This window comes from Natator depressus, chromosome 15 (genome assembly GCF_965152275.1).
Source record: "Natator depressus isolate rNatDep1 chromosome 15, rNatDep2.hap1, whole genome shotgun sequence".
NCBI lineage: Eukaryota > Metazoa > Chordata > Testudines > Cheloniidae > Natator > Natator depressus.
Genome location: NC_134248.1, coordinates 29452346 through 29471972, shown reverse-complemented (window position 1 = coordinate 29471972; position 19627 = coordinate 29452346). Strand labels below are relative to the sequence as shown.

The following is a 19627-nucleotide window of genomic DNA, read 5'->3' as shown; positions in this document are numbered from 1 at the left end:
AAGTCTGTGATTACTGGTGGAACAAAGACTTTAGACTTGTGGCACCAGGACTTGAAGCCCCTAGGCTGGGGGATTCTAAGGAGCAGACGACAGAGATGTGTAACAAGAGGCAGCATGGCCTAGTGGACAGGACTCTGCCTAGGACTCAAGAGACTTGGGTGACCTTTGTTTAGTGTGCCCTCTTTCTGCGGACTGCTGGCTCTTGGGAGCAGGGACTGCCTCTCACCATGTGTTTGTACAGCACCTAGCCCAATGTGGCCCAGATATCGGTCAGGGCCAGTAGGTGCTACTGCAACAGAAATAGCAGGTGGGCATTTTTGAAGGCTTCCATGAAGCAGATTCCCAGGTAACTTTAGCTTCATGATGCTCTGGCTATCTTGGATGTGGGAACAAAGGCTGTCTAGGCAAATGTGGCTCAGGTGCCCTGGTAACCTCCAACGTGTCTGGGTAGTGGTGGTACAAGAGGTTTCAGAACTTGCTAGACTGTTTGTTTTTCCAGAATCTGTGGGTAGCTTTTCCAAGATTGAGAAAAATGGTTTGGCCTCCTGGTAGCAGCCTTGGTGCAGTGGAGAGTCTGAAACTGTCCAGTCCGGACTCGGGACAGCAAAATAGAGCACAGATGCCTTCAACTAGCCAGCAGCCTTCCCCGCTACGGGCCCTGCCCTGCTCCTGGCACGGGCTGGGGCCCCTCATCCAGCTCCAGCTCTCTCCCGGAGGGGTGCAAGAGCAGGCATTGCTGGGTCTTGGAGATTCAGATGAGAATCAGGCCAAAGGCCCAAGAAGTTCCATGAAGGATCTCGCAGTGGATGTGGCGTGGGTCTGGAGAAGACACTCTTCTCTCCTCTGTAGGAAAGGACCCCTCTGGCTGGAGAAGCCCTGCTTGGTTCCCCAGCCCCAGTCTCTCCGGCTTCACCTCAGCCCAACTGTACCTCAACACTCAGAACCACCCACTCCAGTAAGACCCTGCATGCGGTCTGGGCAGATTTACACCCAACGTCACCAGCAGCAGGCTTGGCTTGGCCAAACTAAACAGCACCCCTCCCTGGGGAAGCATGGGGCCCTGAGATGGCACCCACACAGGCCACCCAGTGGGTGAAACAAAAGGCCAGAAAGCCTCACACGAGATGCTCCAGTCCAGCTCCAGGGTGCCCCGCGAGGCCCCACGATCCCTTCGCCCGCTGCCCTTAAGGCACTGGGAAGCAGAACCCTTCCAAGCAGACACTTCCGGCTTATTCTGGTCCTGGGGGAACCGGAAGTGGATTTCCCCCCCACAGCAATTCTCTTCTTTTCAGACATTCACACCGGGGTAGAGAGTCCCCAGCCCCCAACCCAACCATGCTATCCCCCCGAGGACGCTTTGGGAAGCAGGCCACGGAGCCTCTCTTCAAGGGGCCTCAGCTCCGAGGCACACTGGGGACAAGCAGGCAGACGGCTGAACCAAAGAACCTCCCCACCAGCACAGCGGATCCGCCGCCCCAGACGGACGCCAGCTGGGTCAGGGTGGGCTGCCCTGCGGCCGAGGGTGCCCAGCGCAGTCCCCCTGGCACTGCCATCCCCACGAGAGGGAAGAGGTGGAGAGACCTAAAGAGCACTTTGGGGGAATGTGGTTCTCCCTTCCACCCCAATCCCACCCCCCAAAACCAGGCCTAGAGAACCACACCCCACACCTCTGCCTCTTGCTTGTTTTTATCTCCTTTCCCCCAGTGCTGGAGCTGCCTGCTGGGACCCCCGCCAAAGTCAGCCCCCCAGTTCTGAAGGAGAAGAAAATAAATCACCCTTATGAGACAAAGCAGCCGGCAAAGGGAAGAGCTTCCAGGCGTCCCACTTCTCCGCTATGCACACAGCTCTGAGCCCTCTTCCACCCCCTCCTCACCAGCACTCGCCACAGGCCGAGGGGCAGTCGAAGCCATTGCGCTGGTTCGGGGCCGACGGGCTCACCTCCGCACACGACAGCGCTGCTGAGGTATAGCATTTCAGAGCAGTCCCAGCAATGGGGACCCCACTGAGGCCCCCCACCGCCCTCCCATACCAACTAAGCAACTCATGGAGCGCGGGTGCAAAGGTCGCTTTCCAGACGCCATGGGGAAAAGGTGTAAAGGGAGGAAAAGCAATTAACTAGTGAGAGAGAGGAAGGGAAACCCTAGGGCGGGGCCACACCTGGGAGGCCAGGGCACTGGGTCCAGAAACGGCAGCGACTCGCGCAGCTCCCGGTGCAGGCGGGGAAATTAGGCAGCTCACCTTTTACGTGAAATTAATACAAACATTAATCAGAGGCGCAGGCAGGAGAATAGGATTTCAGAGTGGTGCCAGGCCAGGCGGCCACCATGCCGAGCGCCAGACTCATTTAATATCGACAGAAACAGTGCCAGAGGACAGAAATAAGACCCATAAAGATAATTACTGGGATACTCAGGAGCAAATTAAGCAATCAGAGGCACTTCTAAATTGTGGCTTGTTGGAAGAGAATGCTATCTTTTTCGATTACCTAAGCAGGCGTTTAGTAGGAAGCTCATCTGCCCCACGCTGCACAGGGTCCGGGCTCGCCTTTCATTCTGCATCGCAGGGCGTATGGCGGCTTCCCCTCCCCGCTTGCCACAGGTGTAATAACTAAGGAGGGGAAAATTATACTCAAAACCAGATGCCTGGCCCTGGATGTCACCTACAATTTAATCGGAACGAGCAGGCGGCTGAGAGAAAGAGAGGCGTGCTGCATTTTCCCATAACGAGCGGAAACATATGGTCAGCTACACTTTGATTATGGTGACCGGGCTGGCAGGTGGGCGGAGGCAGCAAATGCACTGTGGGGTAGTGGGCTAGCAGGAGACTGTTGCCGAGAGAGGACAAAGTCGCTCCAAAGTGGCATAAAACGAATGAGTGGCCCCAGGATCTCTTCTTACCCACCCCTCGGACGTGGGGGGGGGGCACTAGGGGGCAGGAGGAGGAGAACCCAGCTGAATAAAGATAGCGGCAGTGAGAGAAAGGGGCAAGCGAGGCCTCTCCCACAAAAAAATGCTACAAGCCAAGCAACAAACGGGTGCGCCGGGCATGGCTGCCCCAGGAGAGCAGAGGCTGTCAAGAGCCTCCCACCATGCCGTTATCAGGCACAAACGCTGTTCCTGCACTGACTCTCCCTCCTAGCACCCTGGGGCACCAGCCACGGCGCAGGGGCCTTGCTCCGTGGCGTCGGCCAGCAGAGCACGCGGCACCCTCTTCCTGGGCTGGTGCAGGTGGCACGCAACCCCTCCCAGATTTCCCCCGGAGAGGCCAGAGCTGAACCTGCACACGGCCCAGCGGCTCAGCAGCCCAAGCTAGCCCTAGCGTCTGGAGAGTGCTGGGATACTCGCATCTGGGAACGGCAATGTACCCTGCTCCTCTGCTCACACTGGGCATCCCACGGACGGTTACCAGCCCGGTAGGAAATGCCTTAAATAATACAAACGAAACCACGGCTGTCAAAAGACGCACAGAACGGCCCCTCTCCCATTGAATTTGCAAAATCCTGTTGGTTGCCTTTGAGCCAATCAGCCAGGATCGGCCGCATGGCAATTGGTTGCTGTATAGACCTCTCAGGTGCCAGAGCTACTGGCCCCCAAGGGCAGTCTCGGCAGAGGGGCCAAGGACTGGATGTGCATGGAGGCTGCACGCCACTCTGTCCTGCCGAGGGTCTCTCCCGTCCGCACACTGGGGATGCCTGCACCTGTTCTACAGGAGGGCAGGACCCCTTGGAGCCATTGCTCCGGGTCTCCCTCACAGCGCTCACACCGGCGCTGCACATGCTCAAGGGAGGCTTAGGCTCACAGAGCATCAGGCCCAATCACAACCCTGGGAGCCAGGGAAGGTCCCATTCAGCTGTGGCGTGGATCGGAAGTTGGGCAGCCAGCCACTGCACCGATTCACCTGATCCCGCTCTCTCTCTGACACGAACGCTTAGCTCGCTCTGTTATTCCACTGGCTACATGGAAAACCCTTGCGACTCATCGCACTAACAGCAGGGCAGCTGGTTTCAGACACCACGGGACTTCACTCATTCCACAACACGGGTAACATCTCACACAGGGCTGGGTGCACAAAGGCCTATTAACTCCCCCACTTCCAAAGCTCCCTGGTAATTTAGACACATTTCAGACAAGGACTCCTCCCACAGCCTGAGCATCCACAAGGCAGAACACAGTAAGAACCCACCCCTTGCTCGTGAACCTGCCAGCACCCGAAGTAGATTGTGCACTAATTGATCCATTGAAGAGGCTAGGGATTCCTTGCGCCCACTCTGTCCTGAATGGGAGGAGGAGGAAGGTGATGGTCTTTCCAAACTTTCCTCCTCCTTTTACTGAGTGCAGCACTAGGCAGGGCTGGTGAGTTTCCCAGGATCAGCCTCTATGGTTCAGAATCCCTCACAAACAAGACAGCTTGCAGACGCGCCTGTTGCCAATTAATATGGGAGAATGACAAGCCATCCTCAGCTCCCTGGGCCTGCCCCCAGCGCCGATTCCCACGGCAGTCAGAGGTTCCCTTCCCTGAAGCCCTGCGCGCACATTTCCCTGAGCCTGGCTCAGGGCTCGGCTGGCCCAGAAGAAAGGTAGCTGGTTATCCAGGCACAACCAAAGAGGAATAATTTTACAACAGCAACACTCAATTTCTTTCCAGAGGCTAGTAAGAAAAAGACCTGAGCAACACTATAAGCTCTGAGCAAGCGTCTACACACACACAACCACACGCTCAGTTCGCTCTGCACACTGACCCAACAGTGGACTGCAAGACAGAGCCCTGCGAGAGAGGAGAGGCTCCCACGTTTCAGGGGTGGCAACCTTCCCGTTTTGGCAGAGGGAGCAGCTGAATGCTCAGTGGGGAGAGCCCCTTGCGTCTTTCTCCACTGGACTCTAATGGAAACACTGGGCGGGTTCTTCCCCTGGGGCACAAGAGAACTCAGAGACCAACATGAACTGAAAGGAAAGGTGCCTTCAGAAAACACAAACAAGTTTGTAGATTTTGAAGGCCACGTGGGCCCAGTGTATCATCTAGCCTTAACATGGGCATTTCCCTGAACTAATTCCTGCTTCAAGTCCAATAGCGGTTGTTGAACTTGACTGTATCTTTTAGAAAAAACATCTGATCACTTCAGACCCCGTCCTCCTCTACTTAAAAAGAAAAACTCAGCAGACTGGTTTGATTGTGCTGGGGTGCACAGGCAGGGGAAAATACGTCTCCAGGTAAATACAGATCATTAACCAAATACCTTGGGGCTGTCACACGGTAAAAAGTGGAGCTTTAGTAGTTGATTTGTCTTCAGCCCGGAACGCTTAAAAATCCAACCGAGACCAGTAGAAAAATATCCACTCCCCTCTTTAAAACACACATTCATCACTTGAGAATCTTAATGTGTCTTTCCCAGCCGGAGAGGTCAAACCTGCCTGCCTAAAGCAGGCTCATTAAATATACATTTAATCATGGTTTGGATTGAGAGACAAAGGCTGCTCGAGACAGGTGCTTTACCGGAGTGACCTTTTGGAACCCATTTTAATGTAACTAGTTTACAGCGTATCTGAAAGGCCAGCTCATCAGGAACAGTCGAGCTACAGCAAACCTGGGAAAAGTCATTATAGGAGAGGGAGGGGGAAGGGAGGGTTAGAGATATTTTAAGGAGGCTTCAGAGCAGGTGTTTGCCATGGCGCTTTGGAGATGGGGCTGCAAAATTTTCTGAAGTTTGACTGATCAGCCAAAGCAACCCAATTTAATTCGCTGATCATGTCTCCTTCCTTTCCCCCCTCCCCTCTCTGGCTTTTCCTGTTCTTGTTAATTATCCATTAAAGAAATGTCTTTTTCAATGAGACAAGAAGCGTCAAAACAGCAAGAAGGCAAATGCTTTCTATCAGGGAGGAAGGGAACTGGACACGGGCTGTCTTTGGTCTCCCATAACAGGAGAGGCGCAAGACAGAGCTCAGGGCTAACCCGCGACAGGGCGCACCATGCGACAGGGCGCTTGGAAAAGACAGCTCAAGGGACAACCAGTTCTTGCTTTCCAACACGAAGCCTGACAGAACCAAGGGAGGTTTGAAGGTCAATGAATAACCTGATGTCAGGAAATGAACTGGGGAGATCAGTACAGGAAGCTCCCTCTCAGTGCACAGCGTACGCTGTCTCCCTCGCAAATTCCCGACAGGCACTTACACTTCCGTGGCTCCAGGGTCTTGTTTGGACACGCGAGGTGCTGGGCTGGCGGGTTCTGGGTTCTCTGGAGACAGGCCAACATGGTCCAAGCGTTGGAGAGCACTGCTGGAGTCACGACTGGAGACCCTCACGCTGCAAACGGACAGAAAGGGAAGGCGTCAATAAGCAAACGGGATCGGCTCTGGCAGCTGAACGTCTCGCGGCCCCTCTCTCTCGTGAACGCTGCACGTGGCCAGGAAAGCCAGCCTGTGAGTTAGAGCGCGCGTGATGGGTGGGCAATGCTGGGTCTACGTGCATTAGAAGCAATGTTTGTCATGAGCCCAGTGGCTATGGCTGGTTTAAACATTTCCTGTTAACGCGGGATGGGAGACGACCTTTCTTATACACCACAGAAATTTATCCCAGTCTAAGTTTTCTCCAACAGAAAATCAAAACCTGAACAATTTGCAGTTTAAGACTGAAAAAATTTGTTTTTCATACCCTCTGTTGCCCCAAAATCCTCTCTACCCCCAAAAATGTTTGCTTCTTTCCAACTGTTTCCACTCCAGCTCCACAGGTGACACCCCCACAGCAGGGCAGCACAAGACACAGCCACGTGACTTTCACGCTTGTAGAGTTTAAGACCAGTGTAAAGCGGGGCATTTGCAAGGGCAGCTCCAGAAGGCTCTGCAGGTTACAACAGTCCTGGGCTGTCTTCACTGTAAACCAGGTGTGATTATATCTAGCGCGAGGTAACTAGCTACATGCAAAGCCCTAGTGGAGACAAAGCTCTGCAGTTTTTATCTTGATGTAGCTAGGTGAGTTGGGGGGGGACATAGTGTCGACTTGGCTAGCTACATGGAGGTAGAAAGCTACCTGCGCCGTGCCCGCGCTAGGTCTTTACAGCCTGGTGGTTATTCCGAGCAAACTACCTTGATGTTAGCGCACGTCTCCTTTGCAGCGACACCCGAGGCTGGCTGAGGCAGGGCTGTGTGTTCGGAGTTCCTTTAGCAGCCTTAGGACAGACCCCGGGTGAACAGACCAAACCCCGTCAGCGAGGGAGCCCCCAGTCTGCTGAGAGACACGCTGACATCACACAGAGGGGGAGAAGGGCAACGTGTGCACGCCCCAGACCACTCACTAACACCTCTAACCCGTCCTGCCCATTCATTATCCAGCCTCCTGAGCTGATTCGGCACGGCTGTCTCCAGGAGCCAGGGTCACGCAGGGCAGTGCAGTGCAGTTATCAGCATCTAGCTATCATGACCGTGCTCTCCCCCAGAAAGGCAACAAGAGCTCCTCTCCCAAAGAACTTGCTATCCCAGATAAAGGGCGAAGGGAGGGGAGCGATACATACAGAGATTCTTAAAATATAAATCAATGAGCCGCTCCCACCTGCCCCTCAATCTAACCATGATTAGCGAGCCAGTTCCTCCCAGGTGGCCTGGCCGAAGTGGGTCCCAAGGAGGGACCCCAAAGAGAAAAGGGTTTCAGTTTGTTCCTATTCTGCCTCAGAGGATGCAGCCTACATACCCAGAACAGCCTACTGCAATGTGCCGATGCCAATGTCAGACAGCGGGAGACAGGCCGCTTGATTGTTCACTGGATTGATGGACACCATCTCCTCGCAGCAAATCATAAAGCATTCGATTACTTCCCCTGCCAGCTGGCCATTAAGATCCCAACCGAGATCAAACCCTCCATTTCCAGGGGATATTGGGAAAAGCCCCTCTTAAGAACCACTCGAGTCCTGGCGTCTGCCACCAGAGCTCAGGCTGGCCTCGAAAGCTAGTTGACTAGAGTCAGAGGGGTCAGGCCAAAGTCATCCCCAACAACAATTTGCACATTTGGAGCTAATTGTATATCCTTCAGGAGCCTAGATGGAAGGCATAAATTAGAACTAATTCCTCCTGATGTACTCTCACTGCCTCGAGCGACTCCTGGACTGAGCTTTCCTTCTCAGACGGGGTAAGCAGAGGCTGACTTGAAGCATAAGAAAAGCAGGCTGCAGGCTCTGTCCTTCAGAGCCACAAGTTCTGATCCATTGCTCTCGCTGGCTGAAATGGATGGACGGCTGGATGTCACAGCCGAGACATCACATGGCCCAACGCTTTGTCATGGAAAGTCTGCCCTATCTCAGCTATTCCAGGCAGAGAGGGGACAGTTCTTACCCGCCCCAACCCAGACCTCACGGAGGGTGCTCTCGGCAGGCAGGGAGCGCCACTGGCCAGGAAAGAGGCAGGCAAGGCTACAGGGAAGAAGATTCAACCAGCTTTACATGCATTGGGTTATTTTGTATATTGTGCACGTACCGATACCCCCAGAGCAGATCACTTTCCCCTCCAACAGGTGGGAGTGGTGTATGCGCAAATCCCCTACCCCCATATACAATGTCTTCAAGAGGGTCATGGAGTGCATGCTTTCTGTTTTCCCAGTTTCACTCTCACTCTTCTAAGTATGAATCCTGTTCATGACATTTCCTGTTTACACAGAGCAAGGATCCAGAACCAGGACCTAACCCAGCTCTCCCTGCAGGTCAGCACAGAACACCAACTGGTCAGTGCAAGCTATCCCAGCCCACTGCTCCAGAGACTCAGACAGCATCCAAAGCATGCAGCTGCTGTACAGACAAATACCATCTACACCCTGATGCGCTTACGAGGTAACTTGTAATAAAATAAAAATGATTAACAATCCCCGCCCCACTCTGCTGGTCTCTAGTCCCTCCCACCCACACAAGTCACAGTGCTAGGGTTGCCAGGTGTCCGGTTTTTGACCGGAATGCCTGGTCGAAAAGGGACCCTGGCATCTCCGGTCAGCACCACTGACTGAGCTGTTAAAGGTCCGATCAGTGGTGCAGCAGGGCTAAGGCAGGCTCCCTGCGTGCCCTGGCTTCGCGCAGGTCCCGGACACGCCAGCCACTTCCGGGAGCCTCCTGAGATAAGCGCCGCCTGGAGCCCGCACCACCTCCTGTGCCCCAACCCCCTGCCCCAGCCATAAGCCCCCTCCCACACCCCAAACTCCCTGCCCCAACCCTGAGCCCCCACCTGCACCCCAAACCCCTCATCCCCGCTCCCACTCCAGACCCTGCACCCCCAGCCCTCACCCCTTGCCCAAGCCTGAAGCCCCCTCCCATACCCTGAATCCCTTATTTCTGGCCCTACCCTGGAGCCCGCACACCCAGCCAGAGCCCTCACCCCCTCTTGCACCCTAATCCCCTGCCTCAGCATGGTGAAAATGAGCAAATGAGCAAAGGTGGGGGGGATGGAGTGAGCGGGGACAGGGTCTCAGAGAAGGGGCAGGGCAAGGGTGTTCAGTTTTCTGCAAAGTTGGCCACCCTACCAAGGGCTCCGGGGGGGGGGGGGGGGGAAGGAGAGTGCAATAGGGTGCAATTTACAGATAAGGAATGTGGGGTGCAGAGAGGGGGAAGTGGACACACAGCAAGTCTGTGTTGGGACCAGAACCCAGGAGACCCCAATCGCTGTCTCCTGACGAAGCTACTAGAGAATTCTGTCCCCGAGCCACAAAAATCCTTGGTCTGCGCATGCCAGGGGAAACCGCTCACGGACCAGTCTGTGGTGGGTTTCCATGGCCCAGGCCCCGATGCTCACCTGAGCAATGGTGTTTAATGCCAGGGCTGCTGCCAGAGACCCTCACTGCAGGCTCAGAACATGTGTCCCCAGAGGAATCCCATGGTGTCTTTGAGTGGGAAGCAGATGCTCAGTCTGACCAGCCAGGTCGACAGTGCTAACAGCGGGATGCGGCACCAGAAACTCCTGCACACACGGCCCCCACTTGCCGCCTTGGGTGGGGGAGAGCTCACGACTCTGCCCCCCGGCCGGCTTTGCTGACAGACACAAAATGGCCTGTAACTCACTCTAGATAGTTCTAATGCTGGGGAACCCCAGGGATGGACACGGAAGAACAAGTCCCCTTTTCATTATTTCCAAAGCAGCCAATAATCACACAGGGGGAGGGGAAGGCCCATCAGGGCTTGGTCACTTCATCACACGCCAGCAGGATGTGCGAGCTGAGCTGAGATGAAGGAGAATGACACGCCATCAGCGAGATCAGAACGGGTAAGAACGCTGCCGCTGTCCGTGACTTCCTGCTACCTCCCTACGGGCCTCCAGAACAGACGGCAGCCAAGGAGGAGGGTGCCTGAGACAAGACGAGAGGCGTCCACAAATCCTAGCCTGGGCCTCCTGCAATGTGCACTTCGCAAGCAAGGGAACCCCAAACCACGGACCTCGGCCGCTCCCTGCCATTCGAGCGCAGGGCTCAGACCCCACGGGCAGGCACCCGAGAAAGATCTGAGAAAGACACCCACATAAACAACCTCCCCCCAAATCTCCCAGTGCTCTGCAATAAAGTTAACCCTCTGCCCACATCACGTCTGTCCGTCCAGTAGAGTTCCTTTTCCGAGGGACTGAGCGCTACAAATTTGTTAATGACCAATATCAGAGAGGGAATTACGGTCTCATCCCTCCCGCTCCCCCCGCCCCACCCCTGACTAGTACAAACTGGTCTCTTCACTGCGTTCTCGAAGCTTGGCCCAGGTTAGTTTTATGGCAAGTTCCTCTGTGCTCCTTTTCCATATGGCTCAGAGCACACAAAGGACTCCAGGACAGATCCTGCCCAGAACCTTCTACCCGTCCAGTGCTCAGACCCGAGCGCCACTCAGGGAGACCTGCCAGCTGGTCAAGCAGGGAGCCCAAACCCATGCTGCTCCCAAGCACAGCACATACATGGGACCTGCAGATGGAGGGCTCCACCGGTGCCACGAGGGGAAATCTGCTCCATCACCCAGATCCTATTAGCAGACATGATCTGCAATTTCTGAACATCTGGGGTGTTGGTTCCCTCCAACGCAAGCCACAGACAGCTGGCCAAGTTCCAAGCTCAGGTCCTGGATTCCCAGGTCTCCCTAGCACCTATGGAAAATCAGGGCCCACGTTTCTGAAGCTGGGCCCCCAAAAACAGAGACACCCAGCAGAGTCACACTGACTTTTCTCAGCTGCAAAAATGCCTTTTGGTTAAGGCGGCAGAGTCATCCGGGCTGGGGTTTGACGTGACACAGAGGGCACTGTGCATTCAGATGCAACGCTGTCACAAGCTTCTCAACTCTCCCCCCACTCAGGATGGAGCAGCCAAAGAGCGGATTTCTCTTCGCAGCCTGGATCCAGGATTGCATTCAGCTGCCGGGAATGAAGTTAGCAGCAGTCAGAGCGAAGCTCAGTAAAATATTCCAGGCACAGCCTGACCCACTGAGTTGCCTGAGAGCAAGGGGAAAGAAATGCCTGACAACCTGGCAGATCTCCCCTACCTAACAGAACAGGCAGGAGCAAATTAGGGCAGATCGGCAAGTTGCTCTCATTTTCACAGCATTTGTTCCCATTATTTCGTCTTCGGCTCTTGGATTCTGCTGCAGCGTGAGGAACAAATAGACTGAACACACGGGAGTTACATAGATGCCACATACATGTTATTTGTATTGCACACGCCCTGCTATCCACACTTGTCCATACACATAGCCTGCATAATTACAGGCTGTCCAATTTAGCAGGCCTGCCCCTGTGCCCTGCTACACCACAGAACAGTCAGGCCAGTGTCTTGTCGTGACAACACAACCTCAGGCCACGACCCTGGTACTGTGACCTGGCTGCACGCACATCACACCAGACACGACTGGCCTGCAGGCCGGACGTGCTAGCGACGGTGCACCTGCTTACGTGAATGTACTTCTCTCGAGGACACAGCACGAGGCTCAGGGGATTGGAGCCTTTAAATGGTGGGTCACTGCTCCTAGGGCAGCCCGGACTAGCAGTGCCAGAAATGCATCGCCCTTTGACGGCTGCTTGAAGGCCGACGTGAAACAAGCTGCAGGGTCCATTTCCCAGCAGACAGCTATGGACGTGCCTTGGACCATCACCACAGCTGGCCCCCCTTGGCTAGTGGCATCAGTGGAGATGGCCAGGAATGAATGGCCCAGAGATACTCAACTCCCCATTCCCCCAGAGGGGCTGGAGCTGAGACCTATCCGGAAAGGCAGTGTGTGGGGACGCTTGCCTGGAGATGCTCAAAGGATCCCCAGAGCAGGCTGCACTCACCAAACTCACTCCCGAGTAATAACTAACACCACCCCTGAACTGCCCTCAGGGCTTTTCCAACCTGTCCGTTTTATTCCTGGGGCGTCTGCTCACAAAGATACCCAAGGACCGAGAAAAGACAACATGGAGTGCGCCCTGGCTGAACAGGGAGTCTGCTGACCCAGGAAATGGCTCCTAAATACCTGCTATTGTACATTGATGTCTCCCAGGTCACTCCTGGAGCTGCCTGCGCTGAGGGGGCTCCCAGGCCAGCTAGGCAAGCCCCAACCAACCTCCTATCGAGGGAAGCACCCATCCAGCTGGGATACAAAGGGCAGACCTTCCTCTGCTGGGACCAGACCTGCACCCTCTGTCCATGCATTTCCCACTGCACCAAGGATTTCCCTCCTCCCACTCCCCACCCCCCATGTAGACACTTTCCCCCTCGCGGCGGCTAAAGCTGGAATAGCCGCTCACTCTGCTTTGACTGCAGTGCACTGGCTAACGGTTGTGTCTGAGCAATTATAGAAATAGCTTTTTCCTGAGCACACTGGACAGACGGTCTTGGAAACTGCTTGCTTTCGTCTCTGAACTGACAAACGATCTTGAACACACGGGGATTGCTCGCTCCCTGTCTCCCCCTCCTCCTCCCAGGAGCGGTCTCTCCCCCTGTGGGAAGGCAGGCTGCAGAGTACCCTGTGTAACTCCCAGCAGAGGGCAGATGCAGACGGGGCTGACGATAAGGTGGGAGCTGGTTCTCGGGGACATGCGCCCTCAGATTCGTCCTTCAGAACCGGCCCCACCTCCGGAGCCAGGCAGTGACATGGGGAAGGGAAAACACCACCTGTTGCATCACTGAAGCAAAACCTTCAAGTGCAGCCATGCTCTGGCCTACAGCCAGCTAATCCAGCCAGCTCCAGCTTCCCTCAGGGACAGTCACAGACGGCCCAGGCCGAGGGGCTGGTTGGCTAGTCCCACAGGCTGGGAAGGGATGCTCAGCACTGCTGCCCCAGGTTCCCACTTGTGCACAGAGGACAGCACTGTTTTGCCAGCTGCTTGGTCAGCCCGTCCTTAGCAAGGCTGAACTGGGCGCCTTAGGCTGAAGCCTTGATTTAGTTGGAATTGGTCCTGCTCTGGGCAGGGGGTTGGACTAGATGGCCTCCAGAGGTCCCTTCCAACTCTGTTATTCTATGATTCTATGCCCGAACAGCTCATCACAACCAAGCTTGGTGCCCCCTGGAAGCGCCAGAGATGACGGAGAGCTAAAGATGCAAAACCGGCAGGCAAGGAAACCGGCTGCCAAAATCCCACGTGCCCAGCCTTCTTTCAACCCGCTACCTCCCCAGATGGGAAAACCCACTGCCCTCCTCTCCAGCAGCAGCAGGATGGAGGCAGATTGGAGCTGGGGGGGGATTGCTACTGACCCTAACAGAGATCACAGATCACACCCTAACCCCATATGCAGCTCATGGGACAGAGCCCCACTCCCTGCTCTAAGCACGTCTCAGTCGGAGCCAGGACTAGCAGCAGAGGGTGCTTCCATTTACTGCGTGATCCTCCGGAGCCCCCCAGACCTCCCCACACTGCTGCACACAACAGGCATAACACCTCCCATGTGCTCCCCGGCCTCGCTAATACTGGCTTGGGAAGGGCTCCTAGCACGGCACCATAGCCAGCCGTGGGACAATCTGAAGGTCCCCTGTCAGGCTTTGATCAGCATTGGGTAACATCGCCTTGGGGGGACGTTCCCCTGTGCTGGCTCCCCACGCGTCCCCGGGGAGTCAGCCTGGGGCCCTCCTTGCACCTAACTGCCCTCACGATGTGCAGTCCCAAAAGTCTGCACAAAGGAGGGGGCAATAAACGGGATCTCTCCCTACGGTGAAAGGCGACCCGCAGGGAGGGACCGTCCAGCGATGATGGATGAGGAGTTCAGCAGCAGCAACTTCCCTCTGTTGCTATTTATGCATAATCCAGTGCGTGTCATTAGGAGCCTCCAGGCTCACCCCGATGCCAGCCCCGGTGCCTGGAGGGAAAGTCAATCCCGCAGGCGCTTCAGAAAGCCCAGCAGGTTGGCTAGCGCGAGCCAGTATTTCAGAGATGGCATTGATCTGCCTTTGAGAACAGCCCTCCAAGACCCTAGAGCCAATTTCAGCTTCCCAGTCTCCCTCCCCCCGAACTGGTTGGGCTGAAAAGTTCAACACACGCGATATCTTTTCAGAGACAGGTGGGGCGGGGGAACGGGAAGAAGTTATTTCATGCTGAACAGGTGTCTGGAGAACCCAAATTGGGCTGTTTTCTACTAATAATGAAGTATTCATGAGTAAAAGCCTTTTCACGACTTTCTTAAGATACTAATTTCACAACAAGCGCCTTGTTACCACGCAATTATTCCAATCTTGTATTTTGCTGAGATTCCATCTGTCCTAGCCGCTCTTTAAATGAAAGACAATCATGTAACCACCTTTCATTATTCACTATTTTCCTTTCAGCAAAGGTACCCTAAAAGAAATGATTTCCTCTGAAAGGGACTTTTATTCAGTTTCAAAACCAATTTTCTCCTATTACTGTCTTAAAAAAAAAAAAAGGAGTGTTTTTATTTCATACATTACGTATCCCTTGTTAATGCAGCTCACAGTAAAAGCAGCAGTATCCATTTTCTGGCTTTGATTTCTGGTAATTTTAAAATATGCCATTACAATCAGGCAGAAATTATACAGTTTGAAAAGAGAATGAAGTGCTTCTTATTCAGAGACTGAATGCACTTGACTGTTCGCTAGTTCGCATATCTCCGCCGGGACTGGGGGTTCATTACACAACCCTGCTAGGAGCAAGGTTTCAGATCGCTCGCTCACGCGCGCACAAACTACACCACCACCCTCTGAAGTTTGGTAAAAGCCGGGAGGACGATCGATCAAAGCAGGAGCTGTAGCAATAGCTCCCGGCTAACTGCCCTTGGGCATCCCAGTAAACCACAGCACCAGGGTGTTCCCCCCAGGAAGGATCCTGCTTTGTTGGTAAAGGAAAGCGCCTGACAATGGCAACAGGCTGAGCCTCTTCAGTGGGAGCCAGAAGGGAGAGCTGTCCCAGGGCAGCGTGATAAACCGCCACCGTTAAGTGTTGTGCGTGCATGTAGGTGAGCAGAGGTTAAGGGGAGGACTATGAGCCTTGGGAAGGTAGAACAGACAGGTACCAAAGGGAGAGCTTTAAGCAGATTAGAACAGCCCTAGCCACACAGCAGAAGACCTCTATGCAGGCAGAGGTGTCTGAGCTGCAACGCTCACTGTGTCACTGTGCAAGGACCCTAGCCCGAGATCATGGCAGGCCACGCTCAGCACCCCTCCCTCCTGGAGGCCTGTCCATCTCCCCATCCTTGAAATGTTCACAGTGCCTCCAGCGTGAGCGCACGCACCACAGGCCCAGCCCAAGTGCCACACGCATTCCCGGCCTGCAGGAGCCCGTCAGACGCTGAGCAATACAGGGCAGGTGGTGACTCGGCTGGGGGAGCGTGGGGTTTGCTGCAGAGATGGGCAGAGTGAAGCGACTGCCCCTGCAGGGACGGACGCACCGAGCCAGTGGGAAGAGGAAGGCATTGACCCTGTCTGGTTTAGTGTAGGTATCCAACTTACCTGGGTCTGGCCCACGCTGACTGACAGCTAACCCTAACTGCAAACCCCACCTAGCCGGGTCTCCACTGAGCCTTCAGGGCTGCCGCAAAGAAGCCACCATCTGGCTGATTAGCAAAAGCATATCACCTCCTCCCCCACACAAGGGGCCCTCTCTCCCCCACGGCGCTGCGCTAATCCCCACACCTCTGCTGGCCTGGCGTCACCTATTGTAATTCTCTCCTTGTCCTTCCCCCACAATTCACCCAAGGGAGCCAGGGGGGATGGGGGAGCTGGCTCCCTTCCTCCCCACGTACCCTGCGCTTGCACCTTTGCAAAGGCGACCCGAGCACAGCTGTCCTTGAGGGTCCCTGATCAGCAGGGACCATGTCTCAGCGGCAGGCTCTTGATGCTCCTGGGTTGAGGGGGAGAAGTCGGCAGAGGGGAGCCGGCTGGCGCCAGGCCCAATGCAACGCAGGAGAAAGAGCAAAAAATGCTGTCAGATGCACAAAGGAAACAAAAGCAGAGGGGAAAGCCATCTTCCCATGCTAGCCGTCTGCCATGCTCCAAGTAACAAAGTTTGACCCCATGGAATACAATGGGAAGCTCAAGGCTTTGACTTGGATCTTCGAGGCACTCAAGAGGTTGGGCTCAGGACACATAAAAGGTACCTAAAGCTTCCGGCCAAGAGCGAGAAGGAAAGCTCTGCTCCTCAGGCCGAATGCAGCCACCCACCGCAAGGGTACAGCTTGTCTGGGCAGGAGCGAGAGCTTTCTCCAGAGCCGGCTCGAGACTGAACCAAATGCCCCCAGATCTAAGCATCAGCACAAGCCTCCCCACCTTCTACTCCAAATGCAAGGGGCATGTCTTCTGCCTGGCTTGGCTAATACAGACACCGAGCCCAACGCATGTCCAACATGAAATCTCAGGGCAACTCCCACTCCACTTCTCCTTGGGGAGAGGGAAGGAGAAAGGACGAACCACACGCGACCGATGCTGGTCACATCATTTAATGCACGACTGGATGCTGCAGTGATGAGGACAGGAGAAGAACCTGGACAGAGCAGAATGTTCTTGTTGGACGCTGTCCCTTTAGGAGAATGGGTCAAGGGGGCGGCCTGAAGGGGATGTGCACACCTCAGGGTGACATTGGCATACGGGAAGCAGTGGATCGTCACAACCAGATCATGTTAACATGAGCAGGAGCTACTGTAAGTAAAAAAAGGACAAGTGAAGCAGCCCTAAAGTTTTTAAGCAATAACTATGCTTTACATTCATATTGGCCCTTGCATCCCAAAGCACTTTACAAGCAGAAATAATTTCACCCATCAGTGGAATGCAGCCACCTCTGGAGTGGAACACAGCAGCTGTTTCACAGCAGCACTACACACAGTTGAAATCAGGAAGTGAAGAAGAATCCTGTCTCCAAGTGAAACTGCCAGGTGGGAATTTAGGGAGGCAAAAACGTAATGATGGAGATTTGGGCTGGACACCTGGACTGATACCCTGCCTCTGGTGAAGCTGACACATGATCATAAATGACTGAGTGGGTCAGAGCCTGGGTTTTAGGTCTCATCTGAGTGGCAGCACAGTCGCTGTTAGGGCATCACGTCCAGAGGGACCACCACGCAACATGGAGCTACCAGTACTGGCTGGAGTAGCACCCAGGGATTTTCCCGGAAAGGCTGCCGACAAAGCCGGGACATCTGAATTGCATCCCTGCTCTCCACCGGGTCCTGGCCCATGTGCTGATAATGCTGACCACCTATTTTGCTGTAGCACATGGGGCTGAGATGAGACACTTGCTGTCCTTCCCTGGGACCTACAGGAAGCAGCTAATTGCTACTTCTGTAATTAGCTGCAAGCAAGCAGCATTCTCCCTGCAGGCTCCCAGTCCAGGTGACCAGCATGGCCTGATTGTTGCTCACACAAGGGCTGAGAGCAAACCTCAGAAGGGGCATCCCTTGGCCCTACTCAAAGGCACCATAACAAATGATTAAGGCACTTTCCAAGCCAGGATGCAATAGCAGCCTCTCCCCTGGAAACTTGCAAGGTCTCCCCCTAAATCTCTTCAGGCTGGGCCTGCAGCAATCTGAACTCCGCTGCGTGCTACCTGCCTGCGAGCGCGGCCATTCCCTTCTCAGCCAGTGACATGCCCACCCTAGACCTCGAAGAGCCAAAGCAACCTGACTGTACTCCAACGATGGCAGCCCTGGCACAGCTGGAGCAGTAGCGTGGCAGGGCCTGGAGAGACGAAGAAGCCACATGCCAGACTAAATAAAGCCACCGATTAATTCAGATCACAATTTTGCCCCAGTCACCCAGTGTCACACAGCTCTTAGCAGAGACAATTTTTAGACAGCTAAGCTAAGCTTCGCCCCATATTAATGGGCACATTTAATAATGTCTGAGGCTCCCAGCTTGAGATGCTCATCCCCAAGTGCTAATGATTCCACCAGCCCTTCTGTCCTTAAGTGTCTTTGTCTTGTCACCCTTTAACCCTTCCCAGCCCAGCAGCACTTGGGGCTCATGCCTCTCCTTGACAGCTCTCCTCCCCGGGCAGCACCGGCTGCCGCCCTGCACCTCCTTGGCCAGACCAGTTTCCCTCTGTTTATTTGGAAAGAAGTGTCATTGGGGCCTCCTGCTGGGACTTGGCAGCTCTTGCACAGGACCTCACACTTCTAACGGGGAGGCAAATTGGCGAAGGGAAACCCCCACCCGCAGTCCAGATTATTCCCCGAGGGCTTCTCAAAGCTGTACTGGCCTCCACCAGTCCGGCGGCGTTGGCCACGTTCCCCAGACCAGCTCCTTGGAAAGGCACATCGAGATCAGACCCCTGCCGTCTACTCTCCAGGTCAGCTGAATGGCGAGCGCCCCAAGGGATGGGGCATCTCCCCCTTCTCCGGGAGCTGAGCCAGGCCAATAGATCTCACTGCTAAGGACAACGTCTTGGCCACCAGCCCAATGTCACCTTGTCTCCTTCCATCTCCTTGTTCCCTCTCCCCTAGGGCGTCTGTGATCCCGGGTTTGGGCCCCAGTACCATAGCCCCTCACAAAGAGCTAACCTCTCCCCCCGCTGTGAGCTGTCACTACCCCACGGTAGAGAGATTCAGTGACGCGCCCAAGGTCTCACAGAGCGTGTGGAATCACACCCCGGTCACCTGGGTCCCAGACCAGTGGCTTGGCCATCCTTCCTGCGGATCACACCCTGCCCGTGCTGCAGTTTAACCTACGACCTGGTGAACATACCCTGGCCCCTGGGGTGAGGCCTCTCCCCTCCGGTGCCCTGGCTTGGGCAAAGCCTCACCCAGTTTGTGACGGGCCATCAATCAGTGCCATCCCCTTTAATGCAGTATTGATGAGCAATGCTGCCATCAGCCTTAAGGGGGCAAGTTAACTGCATCTGCTGAAATGAAAGGGATTTATCTCTCGCGCTCTCTTTTTTAAGGCAAAAAAGCTGCGGCTTTTGACATAAAGCAGCCCCGGCAGCTACGCTAATTATCAAATGAGATTTTCTGCTACAGTTCCCTGCGCATACTAACGCGGCTGGGGGAGCCAGCCCCGCCACCTCCCCCCCCGCTCAGAGCGGGCCTGGGGTATCTAGCACAGGAGTGGGGGGTGAACCTGCTGGAGGAGGACTGAAGACTCTGGCAGCGGAGATCAGGCGCCTTCGCGTCCCTATAAGCGGCACATTTGGAACTTCGTGGAACCCCAGGTTGCCCCAGTGTTTGACTGGGGGATTTGCTTACCAAGGAGAGAGACGCCTCCCCCCACCCCCTGGGGCCTCGCCCC

General features: G+C 55.0%; 1 protein-coding gene across 6 annotated transcripts in view; it reads right to left on the bottom strand.

Annotated features, from left to right (window-relative positions):
• FAM222A (family with sequence similarity 222 member A) overlaps nucleotides 1–19627 on the bottom strand; it is a 105880-nt gene that overhangs the window by 47412 nt on the left and 38841 nt on the right. For all 6 annotated transcript variants that reach the window (XM_074972702.1, XM_074972703.1, XM_074972704.1 and 3 more), the window contains one exon: nucleotides 6166–6297. In XM_074972702.1, the coding sequence (XP_074828803.1) occupies nucleotides 6166–6247 (82 nt within the window). In that variant the 5' untranslated portion in view covers nucleotides 6248–6297. The remainder of the gene's footprint in view (nucleotides 1–6165; nucleotides 6298–19627) is intronic.